The sequence below is a fragment of the Salmo salar genome, chromosome ssa15 (assembly GCF_905237065.1).
Source record: "Salmo salar chromosome ssa15, Ssal_v3.1, whole genome shotgun sequence".
Classification (NCBI taxonomy): Eukaryota; Metazoa; Chordata; class Actinopteri; order Salmoniformes; family Salmonidae; genus Salmo; species Salmo salar.
Genome location: NC_059456.1, coordinates 20037588 through 20061270, shown reverse-complemented (window position 1 = coordinate 20061270; position 23683 = coordinate 20037588). Strand labels below are relative to the sequence as shown.

General features: G+C 43.7%; 1 protein-coding gene across 1 annotated transcript in view; it reads left to right on the top strand.

The window, feature by feature from the left end:
• The first annotated feature begins 735 nt into the window (after nucleotides 1–735).
• Nucleotides 736–23683, top strand: part of LOC106571074 (transforming growth factor beta-3 proprotein) — a 111264-nt gene continuing 88316 nt past the window's right edge. Inside the window, exon 1 of the mRNA XM_014143737.2 lies at nucleotides 736–1618. Within this exon, the coding sequence (XP_013999212.2) occupies nucleotides 1273–1618 (346 nt within the window). The 5' untranslated portion in view covers nucleotides 736–1272. The remainder of the gene's footprint in view (nucleotides 1619–23683) is intronic.

Sequence of the window (23683 nt, the reverse complement as noted above, 5' to 3'; positions counted from 1 at the left end):
ATGACAGCTATGCACACTCTTGGCATTCTCTCAACCAGCTTCACCTGGAATGCTTTTCCAACGGTCTTGAAGGAGTTCCCACATATGCTGAGCACTTGTTGGCTGCTTTCCTTCACTCTGTGGTCCAACTCATCCCAAACCATCTCAATTGGTTTGAGGTCAGGTGACTGTGGAGGCCTGGTCATCTGATGTAGCCCTCCATCACTCTCCTTCTTGGTCAAGTAGCCCTTACACAGTCTGGAGGTGTGTTGGGTCATTGTCCTGTTGAAAAACAAATGATAGTCCCACTAAGCGCAAACCAGATGGGATGCTGTATTGCTGCAGAATGCTGTGGTAGCCATGCTGGTTAAGTGTGCCTTGAATTCGAAATAAATCACAACAGTGTCACCAGCAAAGCACCCCCACACCATCAGACCTCCTCCTCCTCCATGCTTCACGGTGGGAACCACACATGCGGAGATCATCTGTTCACCTACTCTCACAAAGACAAGGTTGGTACCAAAAATTCAACTTTGGACTCATCAGATCAAAGGACAGATTTCTATGTAATTTTGTCTTAAATATGATAGGGAGATTTGAATTAATTTTAACACTGAGCTTCAACCAATGCCTATATATAGACGTCTATAATATAATAATCATTGGATAACCTGCGGTCCCTCCTCTATCAAGACGTCACAGCATTCGGTATATAAAAAAAGTGAGCCCATGCTGAATGCTCATAGCTCTGCAAGGTGACTGCAGCAAGGCACAGTCGCGTCAGGATGCGTGCGGGTCAGAGGCAAGCACGAAGTTGTTAAAGACAAATAAAAAAGGAAGAATGCAGAGTTTGTGGGGCGAGTTGGGCGACATAATTGAAAGAAAATAGTTAAATACAAGAATGAGAAAGAAAAGTAAAGTACCTGTATGCGTTCAATTACTATAACGATGATGGAGACCATTACTGCGTAGGGTATATTTTAGGTTTTGTGCGCGCTGGGAAATTCATTCCTTTGGAAAGGCGAATGATGTCTGATGGGCGAATATACACCTGGATTTCTCTGGATTACAAACCAACAGAAAGGGGTTTCCTCGGGAGAGGGCGTATGTGTATGAGGGAGACTAATAAAAGTAAAGAGAAAAGTTAGTTAGGAGACTGTTATTAAATTGATTATGAAAAGTTTTGAACATATTTTTACGCGCAGGAACCTTGGGAAATAGTCACATGTGAATCCGTCATTAATCTGTTATTATTCGAAGTGCTTCCTAAACCAATCAGAGAGAAACAGAAACATGCATCGGGGTAAAACTCTTCTGTTTATCCTACTCTTAAACTGCGCCACCACGAGTCTATCTTTCTCAACATGCGCTACCGTAGATATAGACCATGTGAAGCGGAAAAGGGTCGAGGCGATACGGGGACAGATACTGAGTAAGCTCCGGACGACGAGCCCGCCACACTCACTGGGACCCAGTCAGGTCCCCTACCAGATCCAGGCCTTGTATAACAGTACCCGAGAGCTGCTTGAGGAGTTGGGGAGAAACCGGCAGCAAAGTTGTGGCCAAGACAACACGGAGACCGAATATTATGCCAAAGAGATATACAAGTTCAACATGGTCCAAGGACCGCCTGACAACAGTAAGTCATGGTGTGTTTAAAAAAAAATTGTTTTCATACTCTTTTGGTTGATATACTATATTGATTGGAAAATTGTTTTTTGATAGCAGTTAAGGCGCTCCGTTATGCGCCAGATCAATGAATGTAGAGGGTGCCAAATGCGTAATTTTGGAAATTGTCTAATTACAAGGAGGGCTTTCCCCCTACTGCCAGAGTGAAACCCCCCCCCCATCTATTTGTCGTGCCAATGAAGGGTCGTTTGTGGGCTTTAACAAAATGTATAATATAACATGGATTTGAACTGCGTCCTTTTGAGACGTGTGTGGATAGGCTAACAGAGGTGATAATAAACATCGTGGAATATCTCAGAAATTAAATCTGTTGACATGGCCATAGATATGCTCTCCTTAGATGCGGTAACTTTCAGTTCAGTTAAGTTCTCTTATTGTCAGTTAAGTTCTGTTATTGGCCTTATTCAGGAATGTATCTCCCATTCATGTTGTCTTCCGCATTCCATGGACTTCAATGAGTTTGTGTCTCTGTGTCTGTGTCTGTGTCTGTGTGTGTGTGTCTGTGTGTGTGTGTGTGTGTGTGTGTGTGGGCTTGTGTGCGCGCGCGCGTGTGTGTGTGTGTGTGTGCGCGTGTGTCTGTGGGCTTGTATGACTATCCTCTCAGGTACTGTAAATCTCCAAAAGTCCCCACAAGGATAGTACAACAAGGAAAATCCTCACATGTGAGGACATTTCCCACGTCTCCATGAGGACAGGTTAGGGGTTATGGGTTAGGGGATTTGCCAGCAGCCCTTCGCAATGCATTGCGCTGTTTATGACTTCAAGCCTATCAACTCCCAAGATTAGGCTGGTGTAACCGAAATGAAATGGCTAGCTAGTTAGCCGGGTGCGCGCTAATAGCATTTCAAACGTCACTCGCTTTGAGACTTGGAGTAGTTGTTTCCCTTGCTCTACATGGGTAACGCTGCTTCGAGGGTGGCTGTTGTCGATGTGTTACTGGTTCGAGCCCAGGTAGGAGCGAGGAGAGGGACGGAAGCTATACTGTTAAACTGGCAGTACTAAAGTGCCTATAAGAACATCCAATAGTCAAAGGTATATGAAATACAAATAGTATAGAGAGAAATAGTCCTATAATTCCTATAATAACTACAACCTAAAACTTCTTACCTGGGAATATTGAAGACTCATGTTAAAAGGAACCACCAGCTTTCATATGTTCTCATGTTCTGAGCAAGGAACTTAAACGTTAGCTTTCTTACATGGCACATAATGCACTTTTACTTTCTTCTCCAACACTTTGTTTTTGCATTATTTAAACCAAATTGAACATGTTTCATTATTTATTTGAGGCTAAATTGATTTTATTGATGTATTATATTAAGTTAAAATAAGTGTTCATTCAGTATTGTTGTAATTGTCATTATTACAAATAAATAAAAATAAAAAAAATCGCTATCGGGGTTTTTGGGCTTCCAATAATCGGTACCGGTATCGGCACTGAAAAATCATAATCGGTCGACCTCTAACATGGAGGGACAGAAACAGTTAACATGGAGGGACAGAAACAGTTAACATGGAGGGACAGAAACAGTTAACGTGGAGGTACAGGAACTGTTAACGTGGAGGGACAGGAACAGTTAACATGGAGGGATAGGAACAGTTAACATGGAGGGACAGGAACAGTTAACATGGAGGGACAGGACCAGTTAACATGGAGGGACAGGACCAGTTAACATGGAGGGACAGAAACTGTTAACATGAAGACAGGAACAGTTAACATGGAGGGACAGGAACAGTTAACATGAAGGGACAGGAACAGTTAACATGGAGGGACAGGAACAGTTAACATGGAGAGACAGGACCAGTTAACATGGAGGGAGAGGAACAGTTAACATGAAGAAAGGAACGGTTAACATGGAGGGACAGGACCAGTTAACATGGAGGGACAGGAACAGTTAACATTGAGGGACAGGAACAGTTAACATGAAGACAGGAACAGTTAACATGGAGGGACAGGAACAGTTAACATGAAGACAGGAACAGTTAACATGGGGGTACAGGAACAGTTAACATGGAGGGACAGGACCAGTTAACATGAAGACAGGAACAGTTAACATGGAGGGACAGGAACAGTTAACATGAAGACAGGAACAGTTAACATGGAGGGACAGGAACAGTTAACATGAAGACAGGAACCTGTTAACATGGAGGGACAGGAACAGTTAATATGGAGGGACAGGAACAGTTAACATGAAGACAGGAACAGGTAACATGAAGGAAAAGGAACAGTTAACATGGAGGGACAAGAACAGTTAACATGAAGACAGGAACAGTTAACATGGAGGGACAGGACCAGTTAACATGGAGGGACAGGAACAGTTAACATTGAGGGACAGGAACAGTTAACATGAAGACAGGAACAGTTAACATGGAGGGACAGGAAAGGTTAACATGGAAGGACAGGAACAGTTAACATGGAGGGACAGGAACAGTTAACATGGAGGGACAGGAACAGTTAACATGGAGGGACAGGAACAGTTAACATGAAGACAGGAACAGTTAACATGGAGGGACAGGAACAGTTAACATGGAGGGACAGGAACAGTTAACATGAACACAGGAACAGTTAACATGGAGGGACAGGAACAGTTAACATGGAGGGACAGGAACAGTTAACATGAAGACAGGAACAGTTAACATGAAGACAGGAACAGTTAACATGAAGACAGGAACAGTTAACATGAAGACAGGAACAGTTAACATGGAGGGACAGGAACAGTTAACATGGAGGGACAGGAACAGTTAACATGGAGGGACAGGAACAGTTAACATGGAGGGACAGGAACAGTTAACATGAAGACAGGAACAGTTAACATGGAGGGACAGGAACAGTTAACATGGAGGGACAGGAACAGTTAACATGGAGGGACAGGAACAGTTAACATGGAGGGACAGGAACAGTTAACATGAAGACAGGAACAGTTAACATGAAGACAGGAACAGTTAACATGGAGGGACAGGAACAGTTAACATGAAGACAGGAACAGTTAACATGGAGGGACAGGAACAGTTAACATGAAGACAGGAACAGTTAACATGGAGACAGAAACAGTTAACATGAAGGGACAGAAACAGTTAACATGGAGGGACAGGAACGGTTAACATGGAGGGACAGGAACAGTTAACATGAAGACAGGAACAGTTAACATGGAGGGACAGGAACAGTTACCATGAAGACAGGAACAGTTAACATGGAGGGACAGGAACGGTTAACATGGAGGAACAGGAACAGTTAACATGAAGACAGGAACAGTTAACATGGAGGGACAGGAACAGTTAACATGAAGACAGGAACAGTTAACATGGAGGGACAGGAACAGTTAATATGGAGGGACAGAAACAGTTAACATGGAGACAGGAACAGTTAACATGGAGACAGGAACAGTTAACATGGAGGGACAGGCCCAGTTAACGTGGAGGGACAGGACCAGTTAACATGGAGGGACAGGACCAGTTAACATGGAGGGACAGGACCAGTTAACATGGAGACAGGAACAGTTAACATGGAGGGACAGGACCAGTTAACATGAAGACAGGAACAGTTATCATGGAGGGACAGGAACAGTTAACATGGAGGGACAGGACCAATTAACATGGAGGGACAGGAACAGTTAACATGGAGACAGGAACAGTTAACATGGAGGGACAGAAACAGTTAACATGGAGGGACAGGAACAGTTAACATGGAGGGACAGGAACAGTTAACATGGAGGGACAGGAACAGTTAACATGGAGGGACAGGAACAGTTAACATGAAGACAGGAACAGTTAACATGGAGGGACAGGAACAGTTAACATGAAGACAGGAACAGTTAACATGGAGGGACAGGAACAGTTAATATGGAGGGACAGGAACAGTTAACATGAAGACAGGAACAGTTAACATGGAGACACAGGACCAGTTAACATGGAGGGACAGGAACAGTTAACATGAAGACAGGACCAGTTAACATGGAGGGACAGGACAAGTTAACATGAAGACAGGAACAGTTAACATGAAGACAGGAACAGTTACCATGAAGACAGGAACAGTTAACATGGAGGGACAGGACCAGTTAACATGGAGGGACAGAAACAGTTAACATGAAGACAGGAACAGTTAACATGGAGGGACAGGAACAGTTAACATGGAGGGACAGGAACAGTTAACATGGAGACAGGAACAGTTAACATGAAGACAGGAACATTTAACATGGAGGGACAGGAACAGTTAACATGGAGGGACAGAAACAGTTAACATGGAGGGACAGAAACAGTTAACATTGAGGGACAGAAACAGTTAACATGAAGACAGGAACAGTTCACATGAAGACAGGAACAGTTAACATGGAGGGACAGGACCAGTTAACATGGAGACAGGAACAGTTAACATGAAGACAGGAACAGTTAACATGGAGGGACAGGACCAGTTAACATGAAGACAGGAACAGTTAACATGGAGACAAGAACAGTTAACATGAAGACAGGAACAGTTAACATGGAGGGACAGGAACAGTTAACATGAAGACAGGAACAGTTAACATGGAGGGACAGGAACAGTTAATATGGAGGGACAGGAACAGTTAACATGAAGACAGGAACAGTTAACATGGAGACACAGGACCAGTTAACATGGAGGGACAGGAACAGTTAACATGAAGACAGGACCAGTTAACATGGAGGGACAGGACAAGTTAACATGAAGACAGGAACAGTTAACATGAAGAAAAGAACAGTTACCATGAAGACAGGAACAGTTAACATGGAGGGACAGGACCAGTTAACATGGAGGGACAGAAACAGTTAACATGAAGACAGGAACAGTTAACATGGAGGGACAGGAACAGTTAACATGGAGGGACAGGAACAGTTAACATGGAGGGACAGGAACAGTTAACATGGAGACAGGAACAGTTAACATGAAGACAGGAACATTTAACATGGAGGGACAGGAACAGTTAACATGGAGGGACAGAAACAGTTAACATTGAGGGACAGAAACAGTTAACATGAAGACAGGAACAGTTAACATGGAGGGACAGGAACAGTTAACATGAAGACAGGAACAGTTCACATGAAGACAGGAACAGTTAACATGGAGGGACAGGACCAGTTAACATGGAGACAGGAACAGTTAACATGAAGACAGGAACAGTTAACATGGAGGGACAGGACCAGTTAACATGGAGGGACAGAAACAGTTAACATGAAGACAGGAACAGTTAACATGGAGGGACAGGAACAGTTAACATGGAGGGACAGAAACAGTTAACATTGAGGGACAGAAACAGTTAACATGAAGACAGGAACAGTTCACATGAAGACAGGAACAGTTAACATGGAGGGACAGGACCAGTTAACATGGAGACAGGAACAGTTAACATGAAGACAGGAACAGTTAACATGGAGGGACAGGACAAGTTAACATGAAGACAGGAACAGTTAACATGAAGAAAGGAACAGTTACCATGAAGACAGGAACAGTTAACATGGAGGGACAGGACCAGTTAACATGGAGGGACAGAAACAGTTAACATGAAGACAGGAACAGTTAACATGGAGGGACAGGAACAGTTAACATGGAGGGACAGGAACAGTTAACATGGAGGGACAGGAACAGTTAACATGGAGACAGGAACAGTTAACATGAAGACAGGAACATTTAACATGGAGGGACAGGAACAGTTAACATGGAGGGACAGAAACAGTTAACATTGAGGGACAGAAACAGTTAACATGAAGACAGGAACAGTTAACATGGAGGGACAGGAACAGTTAACATGAAGACAGGAACAGTTCACATGAAGACAGGAACAGTTAACATGGAGGGACAGGACCAGTTAACATGGAGACAGGAACAGTTAACATGAAGACAGGAACAGTTAACATGGAGGGACAGGACCAGTTAACATGAAGACAGGAACAGTTAACATGGAGGGACAGGAACAGTTAACATGAAGACAGGAACAGTTAACATGGAGACAAGAACAGTTAACATGAAGACAGGAACAGTTAACATGAAGACAGGAACAGTTAACATGGAGACAGGACCAGTTAACATGGAGGGACAGAAACAGTTAACATGGAGGGACAGAAACAGTTAACATTGAGGGACAGGAACTTTTAACATGAAGACAGGAACAGTTAACATGAAGACAGGAACAGTTAACATGGAGGGACAGGACCAGTTAACATGGAGGGAGAGAAACAGTTAACATGACGACAGGAACAGTTAACATGAAGACAGGAACAGTTAACATGGAGGGACAGGACCAGTTAACATGGAGGGACAGAAACAGTTAACATGGAGGGACAGGAACAGTTAACATGGAGGGACAGGAACAGTTAACATGAAGACAGGAACAGTTAACATGGAGGGACAGGAACAGTTAACATGGAGGGACAGGACCAGTTAACATGTAGGGACAGGACCAGTTAACATGAAGACAGAAACAGTTAACATGAAGACAGGAACAGTTAACATGAAGACAGGAACAGTTAACATGGAGGGACAGGACCAGTTAACATGGAGGGACAGAAACAGTTAACATGAAGACAGGACCAGTTAACATGGAGGGACAGAAACAGTTAACATGAAGACAGGAACAGTTAACATGGAGGGACAGGAACATTTAACATGAAGACAGGAACAGTTAACATGGAGACAGGAACAGTTAACATGGAGGGACAGGACCAGTTAACATGAAGACAGGAACAGTTAACATGGAGGGACAGGACCAGTTAACATGGAGGGACCAGTTAACATGAAGACAGGAACAGTTAACATGGAGACAGAAACAGTTAACATGGAGGGACAGGAACAGTTAACATGCAGGGACAGGAACAGTTAACATGGAGGGACAGGAACAGTTAACATGAAGACAGGAACAGTTAACATGGAGACAGGAACAGTTAACATGAAGACAGGAACAGTTAACATGAAGACAGGAACAGTTAACATGGAGACAGGACCAGTTAACATGGAGGGACAGGACCAGTTAACATGGAGGGACAGGAACAGTTAACATGAAGACAGGACCAGTTAACATGGAGGGACAGGACAAGTTAACATGAAGACAGGAACAGTTAACATGAAGACAGGAACAGTTACCATGAAGACAGGAACAGTTAACATGGAGGGACAGAAACAGTTAACATGAAGACAGGAACAGTTAACATGGAGGGACAGGAACAGTTAACACGGAGGGACAGGAACAGTTAACATGGAGACAGGAGCAGTTAACATGGAGACAGGAACAGTTAACATGAAGACAGGAACATTTAACATGGAGGGACAGGAACAGTTAACATGGAGGGACAGGAACAGTTAACATGGAGGGACAGAAACAGTTAACATTGAGGGACAGAAACAGTTAACATGAAGACAGGAATAGTTAACATGGAGGGACAGGAACAGTTCACATGAAGACAGGAACAGTTAACATGGAGACAGGACCAGTTAACATGAAGACACAGGACCAGTTAACATGGAGGGACAGGACCAGTTAACATGAAGACACAGGACCAGTTAACATGAAGACAGGACCAGTTAACATGGAGGGAGAGAAACAGTTAACATGACGACAGGAACAGTTAACATGGAGGGACAGGAACAGTTAACATGAAGACAGGAACAGTTAACATGAAGACAGGAACAGTTAACATGAAGACAGGAACAGTTAACATGGAGGGACAGGACCAGTTAACATGGAGGGACAGAAACAGTTAACATGGAGGGACAGGAACAGTTAACATGGAGGGACAGGAACAGTTAACATAAAGACAGGAACAGTTAACATGGATGGACAGGAACAGTTAACATGGAGGGACAGGGCCAGTTAACATGTAGGGACAGGACCAGTTAACATGAAGACAGAAACAGTTAACATGAAGACAGGAACAGTTAACATGGAGGGACAGGAACAATTAACATGGAGGGACAGAAACAGTTAACATGAAGACAGGACCAGTTAACATGGAGGGACAGAAACAGTTAACATGAAGACAGGAACAGTTAACATGGAGGGACAGGAACAGTTAACATGAAGACAGGAACAGTTAACATGGAGACAGGAACAGTTAACATGGAGGGACAGGACCAGTTAACATGAAGACAGGAACAGTTAACATGGAGGGACAGGACCAGTTAACATGGAGGGACCAGTTAACATGGAGACAGGAACAGTTAACATGAAGACAGGAACAGTTAACATGAAGACAGGAACAGTTAACATGGAGGGACAGGAACAGTTAACATGCAGGGACAGGAACAGTTAACATGGAGACAGGAACAGTTAACATGAAGACAGGAACAGTTAACATGGAGACAGGAACAGTTAACATGAAGACAGGAACAGTTAACATGGATGGACAGGAACAGTTAACATGAAGACAGGAACAGTTAACATGGAGACAAGAACAGTTAACATGAAGACAGGAACAGTTAACATGAAGACAGGACCAGTGAACATGGAGACAGGACCAGTTAACATGGAGGGACAGGACCAGTTAACATGGAGACAGGAACAGTTAACATGAAGATAGGAACAGTTAACATGGAGGGACAGGACCAGTTAACATGAAGACAGGAACAGTTAACATGGAGGGACAGGAACAGTTAACATGAAGACAGGAACAGTTAACATGGAGGGACAGGAACAGTTAATATGGAGGGACAGAAACAGTTAACATGGAGACAGGAACAGTTAACATGGAGACAGGAACAGTTAACATGGAGGGACAGGCCCAGTTAACGTGGAGGGACAGGACCAGTTAACATGGAGGGACAGGACCAGTTAACATGGAGGGACAGGACCAGTTAACATGGAGACAGGAACAGTTAACATGGAGGGACAGGACCAGTTAACATGAAGACAGGAACAGTTAACATGGAGGGACAGGAACAGTTAACATGGAGGGACAGGACCAATTAACATGGAGGGACAGGAACAGTTAACATGGAGACAGGAACAGTTAACATGGAGGGACAGAAACAGTTAACATGGAGGGACAGGAACAGTTAACATGGAGGGACAGGAACAGTTAACATGGAGGGACAGGAACAGTTAACATGGAGGGACAGGAACAGTTAACATGAAGACAGGAACAGTTAACATGGAGGGACAGGAACAGTTAACATGAAGACAGGAACAGTTAACATGGAGGGACAGGAACAGTTAATATGGAGGGACAGGAACAGTTAACATGAAGACAGGAACAGTTAACATGGAGACACAGGACCAGTTAACATGGAGGGACAGGAACAGTTAACATGAAGACAGGACCAGTTAACATGGAGGGACAGGACAAGTTAACATGAAGACAGGAACAGTTAACATGAAGACAGGAACAGTTACCATGAAGACAGGAACAGTTAACATGGAGGGACAGGACCAGTTAACATGGAGGGACAGAAACAGTTAACATGAAGACAGGAACAGTTAACATGGAGGGACAGGAACAGTTAACATGGAGGGACAGGAACAGTTAACATGGAGACAGGAACAGTTAACATGAAGACAGGAACATTTAACATGGAGGGACAGGAACAGTTAACATGGAGGGACAGAAACAGTTAACATGGAGGGACAGAAACAGTTAACATTGAGGGACAGAAACAGTTAACATGAAGACAGGAACAGTTCACATGAAGACAGGAACAGTTAACATGGAGGGACAGGACCAGTTAACATGGAGACAGGAACAGTTAACATGAAGACAGGAACAGTTAACATGGAGGGACAGGACCAGTTAACATGAAGACAGGAACAGTTAACATGGAGACAAGAACAGTTAACATGAAGACAGGAACAGTTAACATGGAGGGACAGGAACAGTTAACATGAAGACAGGAACAGTTAACATGGAGGGACAGGAACAGTTAATATGGAGGGACAGGAACAGTTAACATGAAGACAGGAACAGTTAACATGGAGACACAGGACCAGTTAACATGGAGGGACAGGAACAGTTAACATGAAGACAGGACCAGTTAACATGGAGGGACAGGACAAGTTAACATGAAGACAGGAACAGTTAACATGAAGAAAGGAACAGTTACCATGAAGACAGGAACAGTTAACATGGAGGGACAGGACCAGTTAACATGGAGGGACAGAAACAGTTAACATGAAGACAGGAACAGTTAACATGGAGGGACAGGAACAGTTAACATGGAGGGACAGGAACAGTTAACATGGAGGGACAGGAACAGTTAACATGGAGACAGGAACAGTTAACATGAAGACAGGAACATTTAACATGGAGGGACAGGAACAGTTAACATGGAGGGACAGAAACAGTTAACATTGAGGGACAGAAACAGTTAACATGAAGACAGGAACAGTTAACATGGAGGGACAGGAACAGTTAACATGAAGACAGGAACAGTTCACATGAAGACAGGAACAGTTAACATGGAGGGACAGGACCAGTTAACATGGAGACAGGAACAGTTAACATGAAGACAGGAACAGTTAACATGGAGGGACAGGACCAGTTAACATGAAGACAGGAACAGTTAACATGGAGGGACAGGAACAGTTAACATGAAGACAGGAACAGTTAACATGGAGACAAGAACAGTTAACATGAAGACAGGAACAGTTAACATGAAGACAGGAACAGTTAACATGGAGACAGGACCAGTTAACATGGAGGGACAGAAACAGTTAACATGGAGGGACAGAAACAGTTAACATTGAGGGACAGGAACAGTTAACATGGAGGGACAGGAACAGTTAACATGAAGACAGGAACAGTTAACATGGAGGGACAGGAACAGTTAACATGGAGGGACAGGACCAGTTAACATGGAGGGAGAGAAACAGTTAACATGACGACAGGAACAGTTAACATGAAGACAGGAACAGTTAACATGGAGGGACAGGACCAGTTAACATGGAGGGACAGAAACAGTTAACATGGAGGGACAGGAACAGTTAACATGGAGGGACAGGAACAGTTAACATGAAGACAGGAACAGTTAACATGGAGGGACAGGAACAGTTAACATGGAGGGACAGGACCAGTTAACATGTAGGGACAGGACCAGTTAACATGAAGACAGAAACAGTTAACATGAAGACAGGAACAGTTAACATGAAGACAGGAACAGTTAACATGGAGGGACAGGACCAGTTAACATGGAGGGACAGAAACAGTTAACATGAAGACAGGACCAGTTAACATGGAGGGACAGAAACAGTTAACATGAAGACAGGAACAGTTAACATGGAGGGACAGGAACAGTTAACATGAAGACAGGAACAGTTAACATGGAGACAGGAACAGTTAACATGGAGGGACAGGACCAGTTAACATGAAGACAGGAACAGTTAACATGGAGGGACAGGACCAGTTAACATGGAGGGACCAGTTAACATGAAGACAGGAACAGTTAACATGGAGACAGAAACAGTTAACATGGAGGGACAGGAACAGTTAACATGCAGGGACAGGAACAGTTAACATGGAGGGACAGGAACAGTTAACATGAAGACAGGAACAGTTAACATGGAGACAGGAACAGTTAACATGAAGACAGGAACAGTTACCATGAAGACAGGAACAGTTAACATGGAGGGACAGAAACAGTTAACATGAAGACAGGAACAGTTAACAAGTAGGGACAGGAACAGTTAACACGGAGGGACAGGAACAGTTAACATGGAGACAGGAGCAGTTAACATGGAGACAGGAACAGTTAACATGAAGACAGGAACATTTAACATGGAGGGACAGGAACAGTTAACATGGAGGGACAGGAACAGTTAACATGGAGGGACAGAAACAGTTAACATTGAGGGACAGAAACAGTTAACATGAAGACAGGAATAGTTAACATGGAGGGACAGGAACAGTTCACATGAAGACAGGAACAGTTAACATGGAGACAGGACCAGTTAACATGAAGACACAGGACCAGTTAACATGGAGGGACAGGACCAGTTAACATGAAGACACAGGACCAGTTAACATGAAGACAGGACCAGTTAACATGGAGGGAGAGAAACAGTTAACATGACGACAGGAACAGTTAACATGGAGGGACAGGAACAGTTAACATGAAGACAGGAACAGTTAACATGAAGACAGGAACAGTTAACATGAAGACAGGAACAGTTAACATGGAGGGACAGGACCAGTTAACATGGAGGGACAGAAACAGTTAACATGGAGGGACAGGAACAGTTAACATGGAGGGACAGGAACAGTTAACATAAAGACAGGAACAGTTAACATGGATGGACAGGAACAGTTAACATGGAGGGACAGGGCCAGTTAACATGTAGGGACAGGACCAGTTAACATGAAGACAGAAACAGTTAACATGAAGACAGAAACAGTTAACATGAAGACAGGAACAGTTAACATGAAGACAGGAACAGTTAACATGGAGGGACAGGACCAGTTAACATGGAGGGACAGAAACAGTTAACATGAAGACAGGAACAGTTAACATGGAGGGACAGGACCAGTTAACATGGAGGGACAGAAACAGTTAACATGGAGGGACAGGACCAGTTAACATGGAGGGACAGAAACAGTTAACATGAAGACAGGACCAGTTAACATGGAGGGACAGAAACAGTTAACATGAAGACAGGAACAGTTAACATGGAGGGACAGGAACAGTTAACATGAAGAAAGGAACAGTTAACATGGAGACAGGAACAGTTAACATGGAGGGACAGGACCAGTTAACATGAAGACAGGAACAGTTAACATGGAGGGACAGGACCAGTTAACATGGAGGGACCAGTTAACATGAAGACAGGAACAGTTAACATGGAGACAGAAACAGTTAACATGGAGGGACAGGAACAGTTAACATGCAGGGACAGGAACAGTTAACATGGAGGGACAGGAACAGTTAACATGAAGACAGGAACAGTTAACATGGAGACAGGAACAGTTAACATGAAGACAGGAACAGTTAACATGAAGACAGGAACAGTTAACATGGAGACAGGACCAGTTAACATGGAGGGACAGGACCAGTTAACATGGAGGGACAGGAACAGTTAACATGAAGACAGGACCAGTTAACATGGAGGGACAGGACAAGTTAACATGAAGACAGGAACAGTTAACATGAAGACAGGAACAGTTACCATGAAGACAGGAACAGTTAACATGGAGGGACAGAAACAGTTAACATGAAGACAGGAACAGTTAACATGGAGGGACAGGAACAGTTAACATGGAGACAGGAGCAGTTAACATGGAGACAGGAACAGTTAACATGAAGACAGGAACATTTAACATGGAGGGACAGGAACAGTTAACATGGAGGGACAGGAACAGTTAACATGGAGGGACAGAAACAGTTAACATTGAGGGACAGAAACAGTTAACATGAAGACAGGAATAGTTAACATGGAGGGACAGGAACAGTTCACATGAAGACAGGAACAGTTAACATGGAGACAGGACCAGTTAACATGAAGACACAGGACCAGTTAACATGGAGGGACAGGACCAGTTAACATGAAGACACAGGACCAGTTAACATGAAGACAGGACCAGTTAACATGGAGGGAGAGAAACAGTTAACATGACGACAGGAACAGTTAACATGGAGGGACAGGAACAGTTAACATGAAGACAGGAACAGTTAACATGAAGACAGGAACAGTTAACATGATGACAGGAACAGTTAACATGGAGGGACAGGACCAGTTAACATGGAGGGACAGAAACAGTTAACATGGAGGGACAGGAACAGTTAACATGGAGGGACAGGAACAGTTAACATAAAGACAGGAACAGTTAACATGGATGGACAGGAACAGTTAACATGGAGGGACAGGGCCAGTTAACATGTAGGGACAGGACCAGTTAACATGAAGACAGAAACAGTTAACATGAAGACAGAAACAGTTAACATGAAGACAGGAACAGTTAACATGAAGACAGGAACAGTTAACATGGAGGGACAGGACCAGTTAACATGGAGGGACAGAAACAGTTAACATGAAGACAGGACCAGTTAACATGGAGGGACAGAAACAGTTAACATGAAGACAGGAACAGTTAACATGGAGGGACAGGAACAGTTAACATGAAGACAGGAACAGTTAACATGGAGACAGGAACAGTTAACATGGAGGGACAGGACCAGTTAACATGAAGACAGGAACAGTTAACATGGAGGGACAGGACCAGTTAACATGGAGGGACCAGTTAACATGGAGACAGGAACAGTTAACATGAAGACAGGAACAGTTAACATGAAGACAGGAACAGTTAACATTGAGGGACAGGAACAGTTAACATGCAGGGACAGGAACAGTTAACATGGAGACAGGAACAGTTAACATGAAGACAGGAACAGTTAACATGGAGACAGGAACAGTTAACATGAAGACAGGAACAGTTAACATGGATGGACAGGAACAGTTAACATGAAGACAGGAACAGTTAACATGGAGACAAGAACAGTTAACATGAAGACAGGAACAGTTAACATGAAGACAGGACCAGTTAACATGGAGACAGGACCAGTTAACATGGAGGGACAGGACCAGTTAACATGGAGACAGGAACAGTTAACATGAAGATAGGAACAGTTAACATGGAGGGACAGGACCAGTTAACATGAAGACAGGAACAGTTAACATGGAGGGACAGGAACAGTTAACATGAAGACAGGAACAGTTAACATGGAGACAAGAACAGTTAACATGAAGACAGGAACAGTTAACATGAAGACAGGAACAGTTAACATGGAGACAGGACCAGTTAACATGGAGGGACAGAAACAGTTAACATGGAGGGACAGAAACAGTTAACATTGAGGGACAGGAACTTTTAACATGAAGACAGGAACAGTTAACATGAAGACAGGAACAGTTAACATGGAGGGACAGGACCAGTTAACATGGAGGGACAGGACCAGTTAACATGGAGGGAGAGAAACAGTTAACATGACGACAGGAACAGTTAACATGAAGACAGGAACAGTTAACATGGAGGGACAGGACCAGTTAACATGGAGGGACAGGAACAGTTAACATGGAGGGACAGGAACAGTTAACATGGAGGGACAGGAACAGTTAACATGAAGACAGGAACAGTTAACATGGAGGGACAGGACCAGTTAACATGTAGGGACAGGACCAGTTAACATGTAGGGACAGGACCAGTTAACATGAAGACAGAAACAGTTAACATGAAGACAGGAACAGTTAACATGAAGACAGGAACAGTTAACATGGAGGGACAGGACCAGTTAACATGGAGGGACAGAAACAGTTAACATGAAGACAGGACCAGTTAACATGGAGGGACAGAAACAGTTAACATGAAGACAGGAACAGTTAACATGGAGGGACAGGAACAGTTAACATGAAGACAGGAACAGTTAACATGGAGACAGGAACAGTTAACATGGAGGGACAGGACCAGTTAACATGAAGACAGGAACAGTTAACATGGAGGGACAGGACCAGTTAACATGGAGGGACCAGTTAACATGAAGACAGGAACAGTTAACATGGAGACAGAAACAGTTAACATGGAGGGACAGGAACAGTTAACATGCAGGGACAGGAACAGTTAACATGGAGGGACAGGAACAGTTAACATGAAGACAGGAACAGTTAACATGAAGACAGGAACAGTTAACATGAAGACAGGAACAGTTAACATGAAGACAGGAACAGTTAACATGGAGACAGGACCAGTTAACATGGAGGGACAGGACCAGTTAACATGGAGGGACAGGAACAGTTAACATGAAGACAGGACCAGTTAACATGGAGGGACAGGACAAGTTAACATGAAGACAGGAACAGTTAACATGAAGACAGGAACAGTTACCATGAAGACAGGAACAGTTAACATGGAGGGACAGAAACAGTTAACACGGAGGGACAGGAACAGTTAACATGGAGACAGGAACAGTTAACATGGAGACAGGAACAGTTAACATGAAGACAGGAACATTTAACATGGAGGGACAGGAACAGTTAACATGGAGGGACAGGAACAGTTAACATGGAGGGACAGAAACAGTTAACATTGAGGGACAGAAACAGTTAACATGAAGACAGGAATAGTTAACATGGAGGGACAGGAACAGTTCACATGAAGACAGGAACAGTTAACATGGAGGGACAGGACCAGTTAACATGGAGACAGGACCAGTTAACATGAAGACACAGGACCAGTTAACATGGAGGGACAGGACCAGTTAACATGAAGACACAGGACCAGTTAACATGAAGACAGGACCAGTTAACATGGAGGGAGAGAAACAGTTAACATGACGACAGGAACAGTTAACATGGAGGGACAGGAACAGTTAACATGAAGACAGGAACAGTTAACATGAAGACAGGAACAGTTAACATGGAGGGACAGGACCAGTTAACATGGAGGGACAGAAACAGTTAACATGGAGGGACAGGAACAGTTAACATGGAGGGACAGGAACAGTTAACATAAAGACAGGAACAGTTAACATGGAGGGACAGGAACAGTTAACATGGAGGGACAGGAACAGTTAACATGGAGGGACAGGACCAGTTAACATGTAGGGACAGGACCAGTTAACATGACGACAGAAACAGTTAACATGAAGACAGAAACAGTTAACATGAAGACAGGAACAGTTAACATGAAGACAGGAACAGTTAACATGAAGACAGGAACAGTTAACATGAAGACAGGACCAGTTAACATGGTGGGACAGAAACAGTTAACATGAAGACAGGAACAGTTAACATGGAGGGACAGGAACAGTTAACATGAAGACAGGAACAGTTAACATGGAGACAGGAACAGTTAACATGGAGGGACAGGGCCAGTTAACATGAAGACAGGAACAGTTAACATGGAGGGACAGGACCAGTTAACATGGAGGGACCAGTTAACATGGAGACAGGAACAGTTAACATGAAGACAGGAACAGTTAACATGAAGACAGGAACAGTTAACATGGAGGGACAGGAACAGTTAACATGCAGGGACAGGAACAGTTAACATGGAGACAGGAACAGTTAACATGAAGACAGGAACAGTTAACATGGAGACAGGAACAGTTAACATGAAGACAGGAACAGTTAACATGGAGGGACAGGAACAGTTAACATGAAGACAGGAACAGTTAACATGGAGACAAGAACAGTTAACATGAAGACAGGAACAGTTAACATGAAGACAGGACCAGTTAACATGGAGACAGGACCAGTTAACATGGAGGGACAGGACCAGTTAACATGGAGGGACAGGAACAGTTAACATGAAGACAGGAACAGTTAACATGGAGACAGGAACAGTTAACATGGAGGGACAGGAACAGTTAACATGGAGGGACAGGAACAGTTAACATGAAGACAGAAACAGTTAACATGGAGACAGGAACAGTTAACATGAAGACAGGAACAGTTAACATGGAGACAAGAACAGTTAACATGAAGACAGGAACAGTTAACATGAAGACAGGACCAGTTAACATGGAGACAGGACCAGTTAACATGGAGGGACAGGACCAGTTAACATGGAGGGACAGAAACAGTTAACATTGAGGGACAGGAACAGTTAACATGAAGACAGGAACAGTTAACATGGAGGGACAGGACCAGTTAACATGGAGGGACAGAAACAGTTAACATGACGACAGGAACAGTTAACATGACGACAGGAACAGTTAACATGACGACAGGAACAGTTAACATGGAGGGACAGGAACAGTTAACATGAAGACAGGAACAGTTAACATGAAGACAGGAACAGTTAACATGGAGGGACAGGACCAGTTAACATGGAGGGACAGAAACAGTTAACATGAAGACAGGAACAGTTAACATGGAGGGACAGGAACAGTTAACATGAAGACAGGAACAGTTAACATGGAGGGACAGGAACAGTTAGTCTGGACGGACAGGACCAGTTAACATGTAGGGACAGGACCAGTTAACATGAAGACAGAAACAGTTAAAATGGAGGGACAGGAACAGTTAACATGGACGGACAGGACCAGTTAACATGTAGGGACAGGACCAGTTAACATGAAGACAGAAACAGTTAAAATGGAGGGACAGGAACAGTTAACATGAAGACAGGAACAGTTCACATGAAGACAGGAACAGTTAACATGGAGGGACAGGAACAGTTAACATGGAGGGACAGGACCAGTTAACATGAAGACCGGAACAGTTAACATGGAGGGACAGGAACAGTTAACATGGAGGGACAGGAACAGTTAACATGAAGACAGGAACAGTTAACATGGAGGGACAGGACCGGTTAACATGAAGACAGGAACAGTTAACATGGAGGGACAGGAACAGTTAACATGGAGGGACAGGAACAGTTAACATGGAGGGACAGGAACAGTTAACATGAAGACAGGAACAGTTAACATGAAGACAGGAACAGTTAACATGGAGGGACAGGACCAGTTAACATGGAGGGAAAGGAACAGTTAACATGGAGGGACAGAAACAGTTAACATGAAGACAGGAACAGTTAACATGGAGGGAAAGGAACAGTTAACATGAAGACAGGAACAGTTAACATGAAGACAGGAACAGTTAACATGAAGACAGGAACAGTTAACATGGAGGGACAGGAACAGTTAACATGGAGGGACAGGAACAGTTAACATGGAGGGACAGAAACAGTTAACATGAAGACAGGAACAGTTAAAATGGAGGGACAGGAACAGTTAACATGAAGACAGGAACAGTTCACATGAAGACAGGAACAGTTAACATGGAGGGCACGGACCAGTTAACATGGAGACAGGAACAGTTAACATGAAGACTGGAACAGTTAACATGGAGGTACAGGACCAGTTAACATGGTTGGACAGGAACAGTTAACATGAAGGGACAGGAACAGTTAACATGGAGACAGGAACAGTTAACATGGAGACAGGAACAGTTAACATGGAGGGACAGGAACAGTTAATATGGAGGGACAGGAACAGTTAACATGGAGGGACAGGAACAGTTAACATGGAGGGACAGGAACAGTTAACATGGAGGGACAGGAACAGTTAACATGAAGACAGGAACAGTTAACATGAAGACAGGAACAGTTAACATGGAGGGACAGGAACAGTTAACATGGAGGGAAAGGAGAAGTTAACATGGAGGGACAGAAACAGTTAACATGAAGACAGGAACAGTTAACATGGAGGGAAAGGAACAGTTAACATGAAGACAGGAACAGTTAACATGAAGACAGGAACAGTTAACATGAAGACAGGAACAGTTAACATGGAGGGACAGGAACAGTTAACATGGAGGGACAGGAACAGTTAACATGGAGGGACAGAAACAGTTAACATGAAGACAGGAACAGTTAAAATGGAGGGACAGGAACAGTTAACATGAAGACAGGAACAGTTCACATGAAGACAGGAACAGTTAACATGGAGGGCACGGACCAGTTAACATGGAGACAGGAACAGTTAACATGAAGACTGGAACAGTTAACATGGAGGTACAGGACCAGTTAACATGGAGGGACAGGAACAGTTAACATGAAGGGACAGGAACAGTTAACATGGAGAGACAGGAACAGTTAACATGAAGACAGGAACAGTTAACATGAAGACAGGAACAGTTAACATGGAGACAGGAACAGTTAACATGGAGGGACAGGACCAGTTAACGTGGAGGGACAGGAACAGTTAACGTGGAGGGACAGGAACAGTTAACATGGAGGGACAGGAACAGTAAACATGAAGACAGGAACAGTTAACATGAAGACAGGAACAGTTAACATGGAGACAGGAACAGTTAACATGGAGGGACAGGAACAGTTAACATGGAGGGACAGGAACAGTTAACATGGAGACATGAACAGTTAACATGGAGGGACATGAACAGTTAACATGGAGGGACAGGAACAGTTAATATGGAGGGACAGGAACAGTTAACATGGAGGGACAGGAACAGTTAACATGGAGGGACAGGAACAGTTAACATGGAGGGACAGGAACAGTTAACATGAAGACAGGAACAGTTAACATGAAGACAGGAACAGTTAACATGGAGGGACAGGAACAGTTAACATGGAGGGAAAGGAACAGTTAACATGGAGGGACAGAAACCGTTAACATGAAGACAGGAACAGTTAAAAAGGAGGGAAAGGAACAGTTAACATGAAGACAGGAACAGTTAACATGAAGACAGGAACAGTTAACATGAAGACAGGAACAGTTAACATGGAGGGACAGGAACAGTTAACATGGAGTGACAGGAACAGTTAACATGGAGGGACAGAAACAGTTAACATGAAGACAGGAACAGTTAAAATGGAGGGACAGGAACAGTTAACATGAAGACAGGAACAGTTCACATGAAGACAGGAACAGTTAACATGGAGGGCACGGACCAGTTAACATGGAGACAGGAACAGTTAACATGAAGACTGGAACAGTTAACATGGAGGTACAGGACCAGTTAACATGGAGGGACAGGAACAGTTAACATGAAGGGACAGGAACAGTTAACATGGAGACAGGAACAGTTAACATGGAGACAGGAACAGTTAACATGGAGGGACAGGAACAGTTAACATGGAGGGACAGGAACAGTTAACATGGAGGGACAGGAACAGTTAACATGGAGGGACAGGAACAGTTAACATGGAGGGACAGGAACAGTTAACATGAAGACAGGAACAGTTAACATGAAGACAGGAACAGTTAACATGGAGGGACAGGAACAGTTAACATGGAGGGAAAGGAACAGTTAACATGGAGGGACAGAAACAGTTAACATGAAGACAGGAACAGTTAACATGGAGGGAAAGGAACAGTTAACATGAAGACAGGAACAGTTAACATGAAGACAGGAACAGTTAACATGAAGACAGGAACAGTTAACATGGAGGGACAGGAACAGTTAACATGGAGGGACAGGAACAGTTAACATGGAGGGACAGAAACAGTTAACATGAAGACAGGAACAGTTAAAATGGAGGGACAGGAACAGTTAACATGAAGACAGGAACAGTTCACATGAAGACAGGAACAGTTAACATGGAGGGCACGGACCAGTTAACATGGAGACAGGAACAGTTAACATGAAGACTGGAACAGTTAACATGGAGGTACAGGACCAGTTAACATGGAGGGACAGGAACAGTTAACATGAAGGGACAGGAACAGTTAACATGGAGAGACAGGAACAGTTAACATGAAGACAGGAACAGTTAACATGAAGACAGGAACAGTTAACATGGAGACAGGAACAGTTAACATGGAGGGACAGGACCAGTTAACGTGGAGGGACAGGAACAGTTAACATGGAGGGAAAGGAACAGTTAACATGAAGACAGGAACAGTTAACATGAAGACAGGAACAGTTAACATGGAGACAGGAACAGTTAACATGGAGGGACAGGAACAGTTAACATGGAGGGACAGGAACAGTTAACATGGAGACATGAACAGTTAACATGGAGGGACATGAACAGTTAACATGGAGGGACAGGAACAGTTAATATGGAGGGACAGGAACAGTTAACATGGAGGGACAGGAACAGTTAACATGGAGGGACAGGAACAGTTAACATGGAGGGACAGGAACAGTTAACATGGAGGGACAGGAACAGTTAACATGAAGACAGGAACAGTTAACATGGAGGGACAGGAACAGTTAACATGGAGGGAAAGGAACAGTTAACATGGAGGGACAGAAACAGTTAACATGAAGACAGGAACAGTTAACATGGAGGGAAAGGAACAGTTAACATGAAGACAGGAACAGTTAACATGAAGACAGGAACAGTTAACATGAAGACAGGAACAATTAACATGGAGGGACAGGAACAGTTAACATGGAGGGACAGGAACAGTTAACATGGAGGGACAGAAACAGTTAACATGAAGACAGGAACATTTAAAATGGAGGGACAGGAACAGTTAACATGAAGACAGGAACAGTTCACATGAAGACAGGAACAGTTAACATGGAGGGCACGGACCAGTTAACATGGAGACAGGAACAGTTAACATGAAGACTGGAACAGTTAACATGGAGGTACAGGACCAGTTAACATGGAGGGACAG